Source organism: Pholcus phalangioides, unplaced genomic scaffold (assembly GCF_987345545.1).
Source record: "Pholcus phalangioides strain wild (caught in Gottingen) unplaced genomic scaffold, Ppha-v1.0 ptg000028l_1, whole genome shotgun sequence".
In the NCBI taxonomy this organism is placed as follows: Eukaryota; Metazoa; Arthropoda; class Arachnida; order Araneae; family Pholcidae; genus Pholcus; species Pholcus phalangioides.
This window is the reverse complement of record NW_028301618.1, coordinates 7,058,758-7,072,370: the sequence shown is the minus strand read 5'-3', so window position 1 is coordinate 7,072,370 and position 13,613 is coordinate 7,058,758. Positions and strand designations below refer to the sequence as shown.

Sequence of the window (13,613 nt, the reverse complement as noted above, 5' to 3'; positions counted from 1 at the left end):
ATTGCGTGGATTCCAACTCAAAAGTAGGTTCGGGGCTAATTACTTCATTTTTAATTTTCTGGGCTTCGTATCTCTAACCGAACTCACTATTTCCAAAATTTAGAATTCAATACAATTTTTTAAATTATTGATGTGGCGGAAAACTCCACTAAATTTCCGCATTTCTACAGTAAAATCGGACAATTTAACACTGATTTCTATGGAGATCATCCTTTGCCTGAAAGTGATGCTGATTATGATTCTGACGTCTATTCAAAAAGTTCTCATTACTGGGAGAATTGAAAAAGTGGCAAACCATTTTAAAGGCCTATACACGTCTGAAACGCATTTCTTGGGGACCACGGTAACCAAAGTAAACGTTCCGAAAGTGATTGTTGAGGCCGAAAAACCATTGTTACCCGACAGTTTTTTTTCCCATTTCGGGCATTTTCCCAAATCTCACGAACTTTCAAAGTAGCCTATCGTTCAAGTCGGGTCCCATTTGGTGTATATGCAAAATTTGGTGACGATCGATCGAAAATTGAAGATTTGTATGGAGAACATACACACACACACAGACAGAAAATCAATTTTATATATATAGAAGATAGATTTTTTAGACACTTTTTTATCCAGTTTCGATCCTTATTCCGCAGAGCGAATGTGGCCTTTTGGGACACCCTACATATTAAAAAAAATATTCAAAGTTTGTTAAGGGTTCCGTGGAATAGCCTCGTAATTATCAAGGGTTCCGCTCGAGCTTTCACGTTGGGAAACCGTGATCTATTGAAATATTGCGTGGACTCAATTCCTCCACCAATTGTTTAAATAATTTTGAGCCTATGATTCAGCATCTTTTGATCAACTTCACAGCTACTTGACAGTATTTCGCCGTTTCCTTCACCCAGGAGGTATCCCTAAGGCCAGGAGTGGCCAATTTTTTTTTTGGGCCGTATTAGAAGAAAAAGAAGAGAAGAACCCGTTTTTTCAGCCGTGTTAGGAAGAGAAAAAACTGTGTTGGTACCCACTTTTCGAAAAAGAAAAATACAAACGATCCAAAACTTGACGAAATGCATTTTAATTCCAGGTCGAGAAAAAATGAGTAGAGCTTGTGTGTGTGTAGCTTTAGTTCATGGCGCAAAAGAAAAAGACACTTGAGATCTATTCGAAACGGAATCAAAGTTGTAGTGAAATATTTACCCATGTTAGGTAATTGCTTGTTTTACCGAATTAATACAGCTGTTCTGGTCCACCTGCAGCCTGAGCGTTTGACAACCTAGCATTTATTAGGCTTTTCTGTATTCGTCTTCTGCGTTTTCTGTTCGGCAATTTCTCGTCTGCGTTTTGCGGTTTCCGTTCGGCAATTTGTCGTCTGCGTTCGTTTTTCGACCACCCGTTTGCACCATTAAGAAAGAAAATCCCGATTCATGGAGGTAGTCGACTGAATGCCAGTCATTAAGGAACGAAATAAAAGACATCATTTATTCTACGATGTGACAAAATAAATTTTCATTCCAATATGATTAAGACTGAAGGGGGATAGTTGTCCCTCAAACAGAAAAAGGGACATCGTTGTAACATCTTAACCACTTTACGATCAAGGACGTAATAATGCGTCCGAACGCCAGTGGAATAAGTTCAAGATGAGGAGGAGAAAGGCTTCTACTCTAAGGTTAAATAGGTTCTACTACATACTTGTACATAAGAAGGGAAAGAGAACAGGTAGGTGAGGGTGAAAAGAGAAATATACTTCATACCTACTATCTCTTATCTGTAAGTATTATAGGGGCCGTTCAAGTTCTACATCATCATCGACGGGGGGGGGGGGGGGGGGGGTTTCCGATTTGCTGACTTTTGGTGACAAGGGGGGAGGGGGGGTTGGATAATGCTTACGTCATCAACCACCCTTTATGAAAATATGAGTTGGATTCATAGAGGCAGAGCTGATGACGAAATTTTGCTGACAAGGAGGGGAGGGGGTGAGCGTTTTGCTGACTTTTACTGACGGGGGGGGGGCAAAGGCATAGCGAGGGGGGGGACTTGGGGGTCTGGTCCCCCCCCCCCCTGAAATGTGTGAAAATGACTGAAAAAAGGGAAAAAGATCCATTGTTTATCCATTGTTCTGTCACTTTGGTCCCCCCCCGAAATGAAAGTGTATGAACTGACATCATCATCATCATGCCCCCCCCCCGCCCCAGCAATCATCATCGTGCCCCCCTCCCAGACTTTCACGTCTATCTCCGCCTATGAAGGAAAGCGGTTAACGGTCGCCACAGACTTAGTTCAAAAGATCTACATTAATTCCCGGTAAATAAGCCGCTGGGATGTCGCTGCATTGAGGAAAATCGGGGAGGGAAAGAAAGTTTTCGTAGAAACGTCGCAGCTTAGTATAAGTCGCTCGTAATCTTCTTTCAATACTAAAAAAATTGTGTAAAACTCGAAATCGTACGTTTAACTTCTCCTTTGAGAATATTTTTCTGATTAAAATTTATCCTGAAGTGAAAATACAGTAAAACCTCTATCTTGCGGACGCCGACGGGGCAAGAAAGAGGAGTAATCGTTAATCGAGGGTTTTGAATGTTCACTTTTATTAAAAAGCGGAAATTATTATTTGTTGGTAAAAGAGGGATGACCACATCTGAAGGGGTGTCCGTTAAGATGGGTTCTACTGTATACATTCACAAAAATTTATTACATTCCCTTCTCGGGGCATCAATACTAGGAAAAAAATATATAAGGTGTTGAATAGACCGCGGCTTTGAGTGAGCCGGGGGAGCCATGGGCGGAGATACGGGGGGGGCGTGGGAGGTAAATCACCGCCTATGGCGAGAGCTAAATATTAACTTTGGAAGCAATAAATGCCGCGGCTATATTCACGTGCGGACCCAAAGGGGGAGGGGAGACGATCGTCCTTCCAAAGAACTGGATAATATAGGGGGAAATTTGCCCGTCCCGTTAAACAGACCAAATCAGTGGCATCGAAGCCGGGAGGAGGTGCTGTGGGTGCTCGAGCACTCACCATACTTTGTAGAACAAGTTTGAGCCCGCCCCCAGAATTAATTCACAAAGGAAAATTTCCCGCAGGAAGCAGCAGCTGAGCACCCCTGGATCTGAAACACTTCTGACGCCTATGCATGAAATATGGAAAACAAAACCACACTAAATGCTTGGCTAGCTCGGGCAAGCACGCATTTTGCCCCCTACCCCTCCAATGTTGAAGGAGAGGTTAAAATGTGAAATTTGTGCTTCACCCCCTCACCCGGTCCAGCGCACCAGAATCGCCTGCTTTCTCCCTAGATCAGGGACGCCGGAACATATATGCTCATGTTGCTAAAGCAACACCAATCATTTGAATGGTATTGCTCAGCAAAACCAATCATCATTCAAATATAGCTAATCCCCCCGTCCCCAGTTTGGGCGGTGGGAGATTTATACGTACCAAAAACGGGACATTTTTGTTGAATGTGTGACGTATGGTGTTCATACATATCCAAGTGAACATGATGTTCATTACTCGAGCAATACCAAACATTTTTGACTTCCGGCGTACCTGCCCTAGATACTACTTCGTTACCCGGGGGTAGACCGACATTTTGGCACCCCTTGCAAGGTAGAAGAAGCAGTTAAAGGGTGAATTCTGCGCCCCTTCTAGTCCAGCGCCAGGGGCACCAGACCCGCTTATATCCCTCAAGGGACAGAGCCCGGGTGTTGTCTGGACTTCAGGGGCACCAGACCCGCCTGGCCTGCTTCCCCTCAATTGAGGTCCTGGTACCAGCTTCCCTTACAGAAACTGAATTCCTCAGGTAGGCGTCTGCATACCAAGGAGTCCGAAAACTGCTGCGTATAAAATTATTGTTTTCGACCAACATACAGGTGACAAGATAAATGACACGCACATTTTTTATTTTTGAAAGATGACCAAAGACGAATCTCGTCTGGTATTTAGAGGAGGGAATATAATATCTAAATAACTAGTTGATGGGCATATTTTCATATGATTAATGACAGACTTCTACCTGTTTTTTAATCTGGATGCCTCGAGGGGTAGAGTCGAGTATGCGCACCGCAAAAACAAAAATAAAAACAAGTATTCAGATATCCTTCTTTTCCACGTTAAAGGAAAGAAAAAGAATATTTTTTCCCTTTATAATTCCGAAAATAATAATAATAATGATTTCTCTTTTCCCTCTTTGTTTTTTTTTTCCTTTTTGTACAAGACCGAACCAGTTTTTTTTTTTACAACAAACCCAAGGCCACCATTTTGGGAATTTAGATATATGCAACTTTTTTTTTTATTTTGTTTATTTCATCTTCTGCTTTTTTCCCCAGTCTCCGACCAATCAGATTTCAGAGATCATCTAATGACGTCAATTGACCTTTTCGTGCGGTCACGTGTCGGGATCCGGACCAATCACGGCCGGGTATGAAATCCGACAAACGAATTGTTATATCCCAGTAATGGCGAGCGCTGCTTCACGGAGTCTGTGATAATATTCGAAGTCGCTGCGACGTTGGGACGTTGATTTTTATACATTCGAAATAGTTTTAATTCTCCAATGGAGAAATTATAAAGAGAGGAGAAAATCTCCATTTCTCTTTTAGTTATTTTTAGAGTAGTTTATTTATTATTTTAACGAGGAGGATATTCATCTCAAGGGAGGTTACTCGCTCGCTCCATTATTCTACCTTTAGTGCGTTACTTCAAAAAAAATCCGTGTATTTGGACGTCGATGGAGCTGGATTAACAACGAGAGAAGCAATAAACAAAGAGAAGTCTTTTTTTCAAAGATCCGTGGTTCGATTCCCTGCCCGATGGCCATCATGTGGATTTTACTTATATTCGTCGCCTCAGTGACTCAGGTATGTCATATTTAGCCATTGACGTCATTGCCTCTCCTACACTTCCTTGTAGGATTAGTGTTATAATTTGTTTGAAAATGTGTGTTTCGTTGGCCTTTTTTATGTGAAATATTATCGAGTTTTATTAAGGAGGTTGATAGGGACCTTTAAATGGCTATAAGTAGGCTATTTGGCTGAGCTCCAGGTGGGTTTTGTTTACGTTGTGTGAGCGTGTTTTTTTTTGTTTTTTTTTGGGGTGTAGGTTATTGGGTGGATTTTCGGGAGGGCCCCTAGAGTTTTAATTATATATTCGTTGGGAAACGAAAATCTTTCGCCTTGGTTAAAGGGGGGGGGGGGTCCGTAATTCCATTTTATTACTTGGGGGAGGGGGTGTTATGTTGAAGTTTAGATCTGCTTCCAGTGTGGATGGTGATTTGACATAGCTTAAGGTCATTTGGGTGATTTCATTGAAAAATGTCTAGATTTTGATACCAATATTTGCTACCAGAATTAGAATTTTAAGGTGATGCATGACCCTTAATGTGGGCCATCTGTCACCATAAGGGCTTGGGGGGGGGGAGGCTTGTATCCCCTGATGAAGAGAAAGACAAGTGAGTAATGCATGCGTAAGGTGCGTGTGTGAATTGGGAAAATTTTACCTTAGTCACCATGATCCAGAAAATCGTTTAATTCTCCTAATTCTGACTAAGTTAAATTTAAATTTTTAAATTTATCTGTGGTAAAATGCTGCCAAATTTGCTTGTTTTGATTTTTAGACCTTAATAGTATATAAATAGCCGTTCTGTGTCGAATAAATGGGTGGAAAAGTTTTGATAGGGTGAGAGAGAACCTGTCATAGGCAGACCAGACAAAACCTGGGCTCGGTCCCTTCCGGGATATCAACCCTTTACCTCCCAGAGCAGAATGTTTTTCATTGTTCTGCAATGAGCCCTCAGCTGTTGCGGTAAATGTTCTGCGGTAAAAATTCCCATAATAGTGTTTTGTGTACTTGATTGTTCTGTGGCATATTCTGCTTTGGAGCCCTTTTACCAGTGGGTTTCATAGAAAGTGGCGTATTTACGAGGGCTTGGCTGGCTATATCACAGGGCTGTGAATTTGATGAATGGGTGATCAAGTAAGTTAGTAGAACGGGAGGAGGGCTGTAAAATTTGTATAAACCTTGATAAATCCGCCTCTACCCAGACAGCAGTGGATCGTGTGACCTAAAGAGTTTGCTAGCACATGAGTAAGCAAAAGAATAACCTAGGACATGTGTAAGCATGTGAAAAAAAAGTGACCTATGAAGCAAGGAACCACATCGATGAGCAACCAAAAGAGTGAGGTAGAACACGTGCAACTGTGAGTGATCAAAACAAAGTGCAAGCATATGGATGGCCGAAACAGTGACTTAGAGACAAAGGTGTACTTGCACGTGTGTGTGGGGGGGAGGGGGGTGGCGAGTGGGTTATGGAACAGCGTGGCAAATTTGAGGAATTAGTCAACAAAATCAGGAATTAAAGACTAGAATAGGAGGAGGGCAGCAAACTTTTTTGTAGCCCACAGGTAGAAAAACCATAAATGTGCCTCTGCTTATATTGGCGGAGTTCCCAATAAAAAAATTATTTTTGAGGGTGGGGGGCGCTTTCAGCTGCAATAATTTAATGTATATACAATGCAATGCATCCCTTCCCTCCTGTACGAGTCCTACATATACGGAATGACTGGCGACTTTCAGCCTCCCCCTCAATGATGTCTTCATGTCAGCACCTCTGGTGACAGTTAGGCCTACATCTTGATTCCATTTTCTCACATTTCGAAGCAAACATTCCTATTTAAAATTAAGCAGTCTTTAATTTGACCCTCATATCACTATATTATTGCAAGTATAATAATGCAGTTATACCCATGAGCGTTTTACAGTGGGGTGGCTTAGTGGGCTGTAATCCAAGGCAACAAGTTTGAGGAATGAGTGGTCAATAAGATTTGTAGAGACTGGGTGGGAGGCCAGCAATTTTTTTTGTTTTTTGCAAACGGTAAAACTATAAGTTCTGCCTAAAGGGTTCTGGAGAATTTGAAAGCTCGAGAGTGACCTAGAGAGCAGGGGACATAGTCGCTCCGCAACCAAAACAGTGCAGGTGTAAGAGTGAGGTAGAGAGCAAGGTGTTAGTGAGCATTTGAAAGAGTGATCAGATAGTGAAAGACCGGGCCGTGGCAGCAACCAAAATAGTAATTAATACAGTGTCAAGCATGTGGGTCATCGAAAGAGTTGCTTGGGCACAGAGGCTTATTGGCTGGGGCTAAGTGGGTTTTGCAAGGGCTCGATGCGCTTTGCCCAAGGTGGAAAATTTGAGTAATGTGACAAAACCATAAATATATGTCTAGTATTACTTGAATTTACAGTATATGTGATACTGACGAGATAACCGTGAAGTATAATTCATATAAGTTGGGATATAATTTCGTTTAAAAATACACATTATCTAATTAGCACCAGCATTCGTAGAAATACTTACCTTATGGTAAAAATTACTTGTGTGATCGAAACTGCAGTTCTTTCACAATCTACTGGGGGAGGGGGTGAATTTCATAAGAATGAAACTTAGTTTGTATTTCATGGCCCTTTTTATATGTATCATTGATTATTGGTTGATTTAATTGAAAATTCTGTTGAGAAGAATGGGGGGGGGGCTATAACTATATTACTTGTAAGCACCAATTGTTTTGTTTACGTGTGTGTCATTAAAAGGGTGGTTCAGTTATTGCTTGGATTATCGGGAGGGCCCTAAAATTGTAAACATATATTTGCTGTGCAATGAAAAATATTTTGCTCTAATTGACGGAAGGTGGAGGGACCCAAATTCCGGTTTTTTACAGGGTCCCTTCTTTATGTTAAAGTTTCGTTCTGCTTCCAGTGGATTAATGATTGAAATGGATTGAGGTCATTTGTGGTTTTCATTGAGAAATGTCAGATTTAGGTAGCAACACTGCTTAGTTCGATTGAGTTTTACACTGAAATAGTAGTCCTAGTAATCGTTCTGTGTCAAATAAATGGGTCTGGAAAATTTTTGACAGGGTAAACATTACCGTTACAGGTGCGTCTCAAGTCCATTCACTCGCATCTCAAAGTAAATATACCCATTTCAAATGAAGCTGTCTTTGATTAAGATTTTATTTGAATGGAAAATCCCTAAAGAAAATACTCTTCCAGTCCTTACAATTTTAGGCTGACTCCGTTTCCTGAGGGAAAATATGAGGAATCAGGATTTCAAGTACGAGAAATTGATAAGCATTGCCAAATATGATGCCAATAGCAAGCGAAGTGGCTAATTATAGCTTTAGAAAATCGGGACAGCCAAAAATGCGTCCCTGAAAAATGGGCCTTTTATGTATGGTCCCCTATCGAAATTTCTAAAAAGTCCCTGGTTTTTCTTTTATTTGTTTTGATATGTTTCCTTTCATGCTGAATGTGTCATCACGGGATGGGATAAACTACAGATTTTTCAAGTCTGTGCTCTGGAAATGTGCAACACATCATTCAAGTGATCCATAATCATGCCGCGGATCACTTGCGTAATCTAGGAATGTTCCGTGAGTAACTTGAGTGATGTAGAACCGCACTGGGGGCCGCTTAAGTGCTTTAAAATTGTGTTGCATGTCACTCGAGGGATCTCTAAATGTGTCGTGGGCCTACTTCTCTCTCACTCTCTGTGTGATCTGAAAATGTTCCCCCGTGCCACTTAAATGCTCTGGAATTGTGCCACGGGTCATTTAATGTGCCGCTTAGTTCATTTTTACAAAACTGGGTTTAAGAGGGCAAATTTGGTCCGCGGGTCAAGGGTTTACCGTAAAAAAAATGGCTTGAATGGTGGATTGCAATGAATTTCTTAAAGAGGAATTTTGAGTTCTTACCCTTCAAATAGCTTTGAAATTGACATAAATCAATTATAATAACATATAAAGGTATTTTCTTTCAAAATTTTATTTTAATGCTTTTACATAAAAAAATTGTTTTTTCTTCTGGGGAGGGGGTGCACGAGCCCCCTATGGCCCTTCCTGCATATGTTCTGATCCCACCTACATTCGTTAGGAGGTAGGGGCAGTGCTGGCGGGGGGGGGGGGGTGGTCAGAGTTTTGCTGACAAGGAAGGAGGCGGCCAAACATGGCTAAAAATTTGCTGTCGTAATACTTGAATGGTTCCTTTGTCAAAAATCTCAAATATTGCTTTTCAATACAAAAATTCCCATGGGAAATATATACTCATGTATAAAACCGTAGTAAATTGAAAATCTGTGTGTAAGCCGACCTGAAAAGATCCGTGCATTTTAGAGAAAAAATATTTTTATATTTTTATGAAAAATGAATAGCTTGCAGAAATTTACAATAGAAAATGATAGATTAAAAACTTTCAGTTTCTTCTGAGTCTCCAAGCTCATCGTAATCCATCGGATTATCATGGGGGGTGCGGCATCTTCGTTTTTACCCTCCTCTGGGCTGTCATCGCCATTATCATTTTCAAAGTTTAAGGCATCACTTTTTGTAGTTTGTTTATCATTGGAACTCATCCATTCGATCCACAAATTCCTCAAATAGTCTTTGAGAGGCTTGTTGATGCTCACATCTAAAGGCTGTGCAATCGATGTGTTATTCCACCTGGTGTCAAAGCCAATGATGTTTTCGATTTCTTTGCCTAGGCTTTGATATCAGTTCTGTGGGGTTTGAACATATCCCATACCAATAATGTTGGTTTCTCGAACACTGCTACAAAAATGACTAAGTCGATTTCCCCCCCCCCCCCCCCACACTTGAACGAATTTTTCCACAAAAAACTCTGCTTATTCACGAGTATATAGGGTACTTTAATTGCATGCAATGTTTAAAGTGACTATGTTACACAAAAAATAAATACTTGATGCGATTGCAAAACAATTATTTACCCCCCCCCCCCCACCCCACAGAATTATTTTGGACTGTCTTTTTTCCTTGCAAAGTATGCAATTTGAATAGAGCATAGCATGAAAGCTGAAGGAAAAACTGCGGAATTATTTGATATGCTTCAATTCATGATTCTTGACCTTCCAAAATTTCTTTAACTGCTTTAGAGACGTAAAATTCTTGAGAATATTCTCCTGTTATTCATAATATAGTTATATACAATATCCTTGAAAGTATTCTCTGGAAGGATTACTTTTATGAATTACTTGGGAAATATTCTTATCGAAAATGATAATTATTCTCAAGTTATTTATACTTCCAGAGAATATTCTTCAGTTATTTATAGTAGTAGCCCTTCCCCAAGAATATTTGTAATAACATGTGTTGTAATAAATAATCTCCATAAGTAGCTTGAGGATAATTCTTATTATTTTCTATAAGAATATTCTCTGGTAATTTATAATAGAATATTCTCTCGAAGGACTACTATGTCCCCATCTCTCTTCCCGTCAAGAAGACTGGGAAATAATGAAGTTTGTAGCCCATAATGTTAAAGTTCAAAAAGCAAGGAAATGAAACCAACATGGCTGAATTGCGCAACTTGCAAAGAAATCGGAGTGGCACTGAATTTAAGTGTATGTACGTTGAAGAAAACATCTTTAGAATGAAGGTGATTTATATAATAGCCTCCTTCATCAATAAACTTCGGTTTAATTTTTTGTTTTGAACTTATTTCTGAAAATTTATCTAATTTTAAAATAATATCTTTAGGTTTTAATGTCAAGGATTCTAAAATCTTCATAATAAAACTTTTTTTAAAACCTCGCATCATGACCAAGAGAATATTCTCAAGCTAAAAGTTGTTGATGGGGGGAGTAATTAGGTCAAAAATTGCTTTGTTTTAAATGTTTCAGACAATGAAAAATTATTTATATTTTATAATAGTCTGCCCCTTGTATTCACTGTTTCTTTTCCTTTATTGTGGATTTTTTTTCGGCAACACTAGCAATTGTCATTCACATGTTTTGTTTACAAAATTTGAGTTGTGCATGTTTAGGATGGCTCATTCTTCTAGTGCTACTGAAAAGACAAAAAAAAAAGTGAAAACTTGACAAGAAAAATTGGTTATATTGGCCATGCTTGGTGAAAGTAAGTCAATACCTGCTGTGGTCTGCCATTATCGAATCAGCGAATCAAGAAAAAGGAATCTGAAATTTTTTCAGCCGTGGCTATAGGCTGTAGCTACACCCGTGGCAATGAAAACTTTGCATGGCCTATAGGATCCATGTGTTTCTCGTACAGAAAATGCTTTTTTTGGTGGGTACAAGACTGCTACAAAAAGGTATCTCAATTGATTGTAGTAATATAACAGAAAAGACAAATTTTACTCTTCTATAAGGAAAGGGCTGGTGAAACACCTATTTCATCAGAATTTTATGCAAGTAAAGGTTGGTTTCATAGGTTTAAGAAATGATTCAAGTTACACAACATAAAAATCACTGGTGATCAAGCCACTGCCGACCGGGAGCAGCTAGAAAATTTGCAGAAAATTATTGAAGAGAAGGATTATGCACCTTTCTCTCAGCAGGTGTTTAACACTGACGAAACTACATTACTTTGGAAGAAAATGCTGCAAAGAAGTTAAGCAAGAGAAGAAAAACGAGCTCGTGGTTTTAAGGCAAGTAGAGATAGACTTGTCATGTTTTGTGCAAAATGTGTATGGGTACATGATAAAGCCCACTGTCATTTTCAAATCTGAATCCGTGAGTATTGAAGAGAAGGATAAGCCAATGCTCCTAGCATTTTTGATGAACAGTAAAAAGGCTTGGACTACGAAAACACTTTTCCAGGATTAGTTTAAACAGTGTTTCGTTCCGGAAGTCAGGAGGTACACTTTGGCATGTATTCACTCTCTTCTCAAAGTTCTTTTGACACGGGATTGACTGAGGAGGAATTAATTCTGCTGACTGTTCCTTAAATTGAAGCAGTACCGGATGAAGGAGATCAAGATAAAGAAGTAGAAGACAAGTAACATACTGGAAGGGCTTCAAGTTCCAATCAGCAATAGATTATTTTCATGACATAGATCCCTCTATTGTACGTTCTTCACATGTCGAAAAATTAGTAGAAGAAGCCTTGTTAAAAAAAACATACTCCACCATACTAGATATGAAGACACAGCAAACTAGAAATCAATTTTTTTTTTTTTTTTTTTCAGAAAACATCTCTAACAATCACTACACCCTCTTTTATATTCCCTTCTACCTCTGCATCACCTTGCTCTTTCTCATGATGTTCCGTGAATGAGATATACAAAAAAACCAATGGTTTCGGTTATTCACGGATTTCCCGTATTCGCTGCTACCCCAGTAACATAACTCCTGCAAATACAGGGGGCCAACTTTATAAACAAAATTAGTAAAAATAAAAAATTCATTATTCAAAAGAAAGATGAATATTCTCGATTTATTCTTAAATTTTTACATCCAGGAGAATATTTTCACCTCACAGCTCTAATCCCAGCAAAGTTTTCATCTCTACATACACTCAAAAATTGGAATATTCTGAAAATATTCTCCTGGATGTAAAAATTGGAGAATAATCGAGAATATTAATTTTTCTTTTAAATAATTTAACTTTTTTACTAATTTTGTTTATATTGAGAAATATAAATCAATTTTCATTGCCTGAAACATTTACAACTAAACAATTTTTGGTGTAATCACCCCCAATGACAACTTTTAGTTCGAGAATATTCTCAGAATATTCAGGTCATGGTGAGAGGTTTTAAAAGTTTGGTTATAAAGATTTTAGATACCTTTTTATATTGAAACCTTAAAAAATGATTTTAAAATTAGATAAATTTTCAGGTTCATAGCAAAGCGCAAAAGTCAAAATAGATTGACAAAGGGAGCTATTCTTATACAATCACCTTCATTCTAAGAAGATACAGAACTGTTTTCTTCAATGCACATACACTTAAATTCTGTATCGTATGCATTTCTTAAAAAGTTGTGCAAATCAGCCCTGTCAGTTTAATTTTCTTGCTTTCAAACTTTAATATTGTGGTCTACAAACTTCAATATTCCCATCTTAACGGGAAGAGAGACAGGGACAGAGAATATTCTCTCAAAGGACTATTATTATAAATTACTAGAGAATATTCTTATGAAAAATAATTATTATTCTCAAGTTATTTATCGAGATTATTTATTATAATATATGTTATTACATATATTCTTGATAACTCTCTGGAAAGGACTATTATTAATCACTTCAGAATAATTCTTATTATTATTTTATATAAGTATATTCCCCAGTAATTTATGAAAGTAGACCTTCCAGAGAATATTCTCTAGGATATTATATGTAAATATATTACAAATAACAGGAAAATATTCTCATCAAGAACTTATAAGAATATTCTGAAGTTAGTTATGATAGTAGTCCTAGCGGAGAATATTCTCCGAAAGATTATTCTCGCGAATTTTAAATCTCTAGTCCCGGCAAAATGACAAACTCTGATCAGGTTAACAAAAACTGACAACATTGGCAGTAAGTTTTAGACTGTTTTAGTACCGAGCTAATTTCTGAAGCCAAAAGCCTAACTCTGATCCCCAATCACACATATTTTGAATAAATTTCTCTATTTTGCTAAGTAAATTGAACACAGGTAATCAGTACATAGGTGGAGATAGACTTGGAAGTCTTTGGAGGCACGGTCATTATTGCTGGGAGGGCACGATGATGTCAATTCATATATACATATATGATCTACAAAGGATCAGTCAACTCCACCTTTGACACTGGGGGGTTGAATTCAAAATAGCAAATTATTATGTTTTAATTGCAATAAATTAATA

General features: G+C 38.5%; 1 protein-coding gene across 2 annotated transcripts in view; it reads left to right on the top strand.

Annotated features, from left to right (window-relative positions):
* The first annotated feature begins 4,426 nt into the window (after window positions 1–4,426).
* LOC149067862 (NPC intracellular cholesterol transporter 1-like) overlaps window positions 4,427–13,613 on the top strand; it is a 61,119-nt gene continuing 51,932 nt past the window's right edge. Inside the window, exon 1 of one of the 2 annotated variants that reach the window (XM_089252101.1) lies at window positions 4,427–4,839. In XM_089252101.1, the coding sequence (XP_089108227.1) occupies window positions 4,792–4,839 (48 nt within the window). In that variant the 5' untranslated portion in view covers window positions 4,427–4,791. The remainder of the gene's footprint in view (window positions 4,840–13,613) is intronic. The other variant, XM_089252100.1, reaches the window with a different exon arrangement.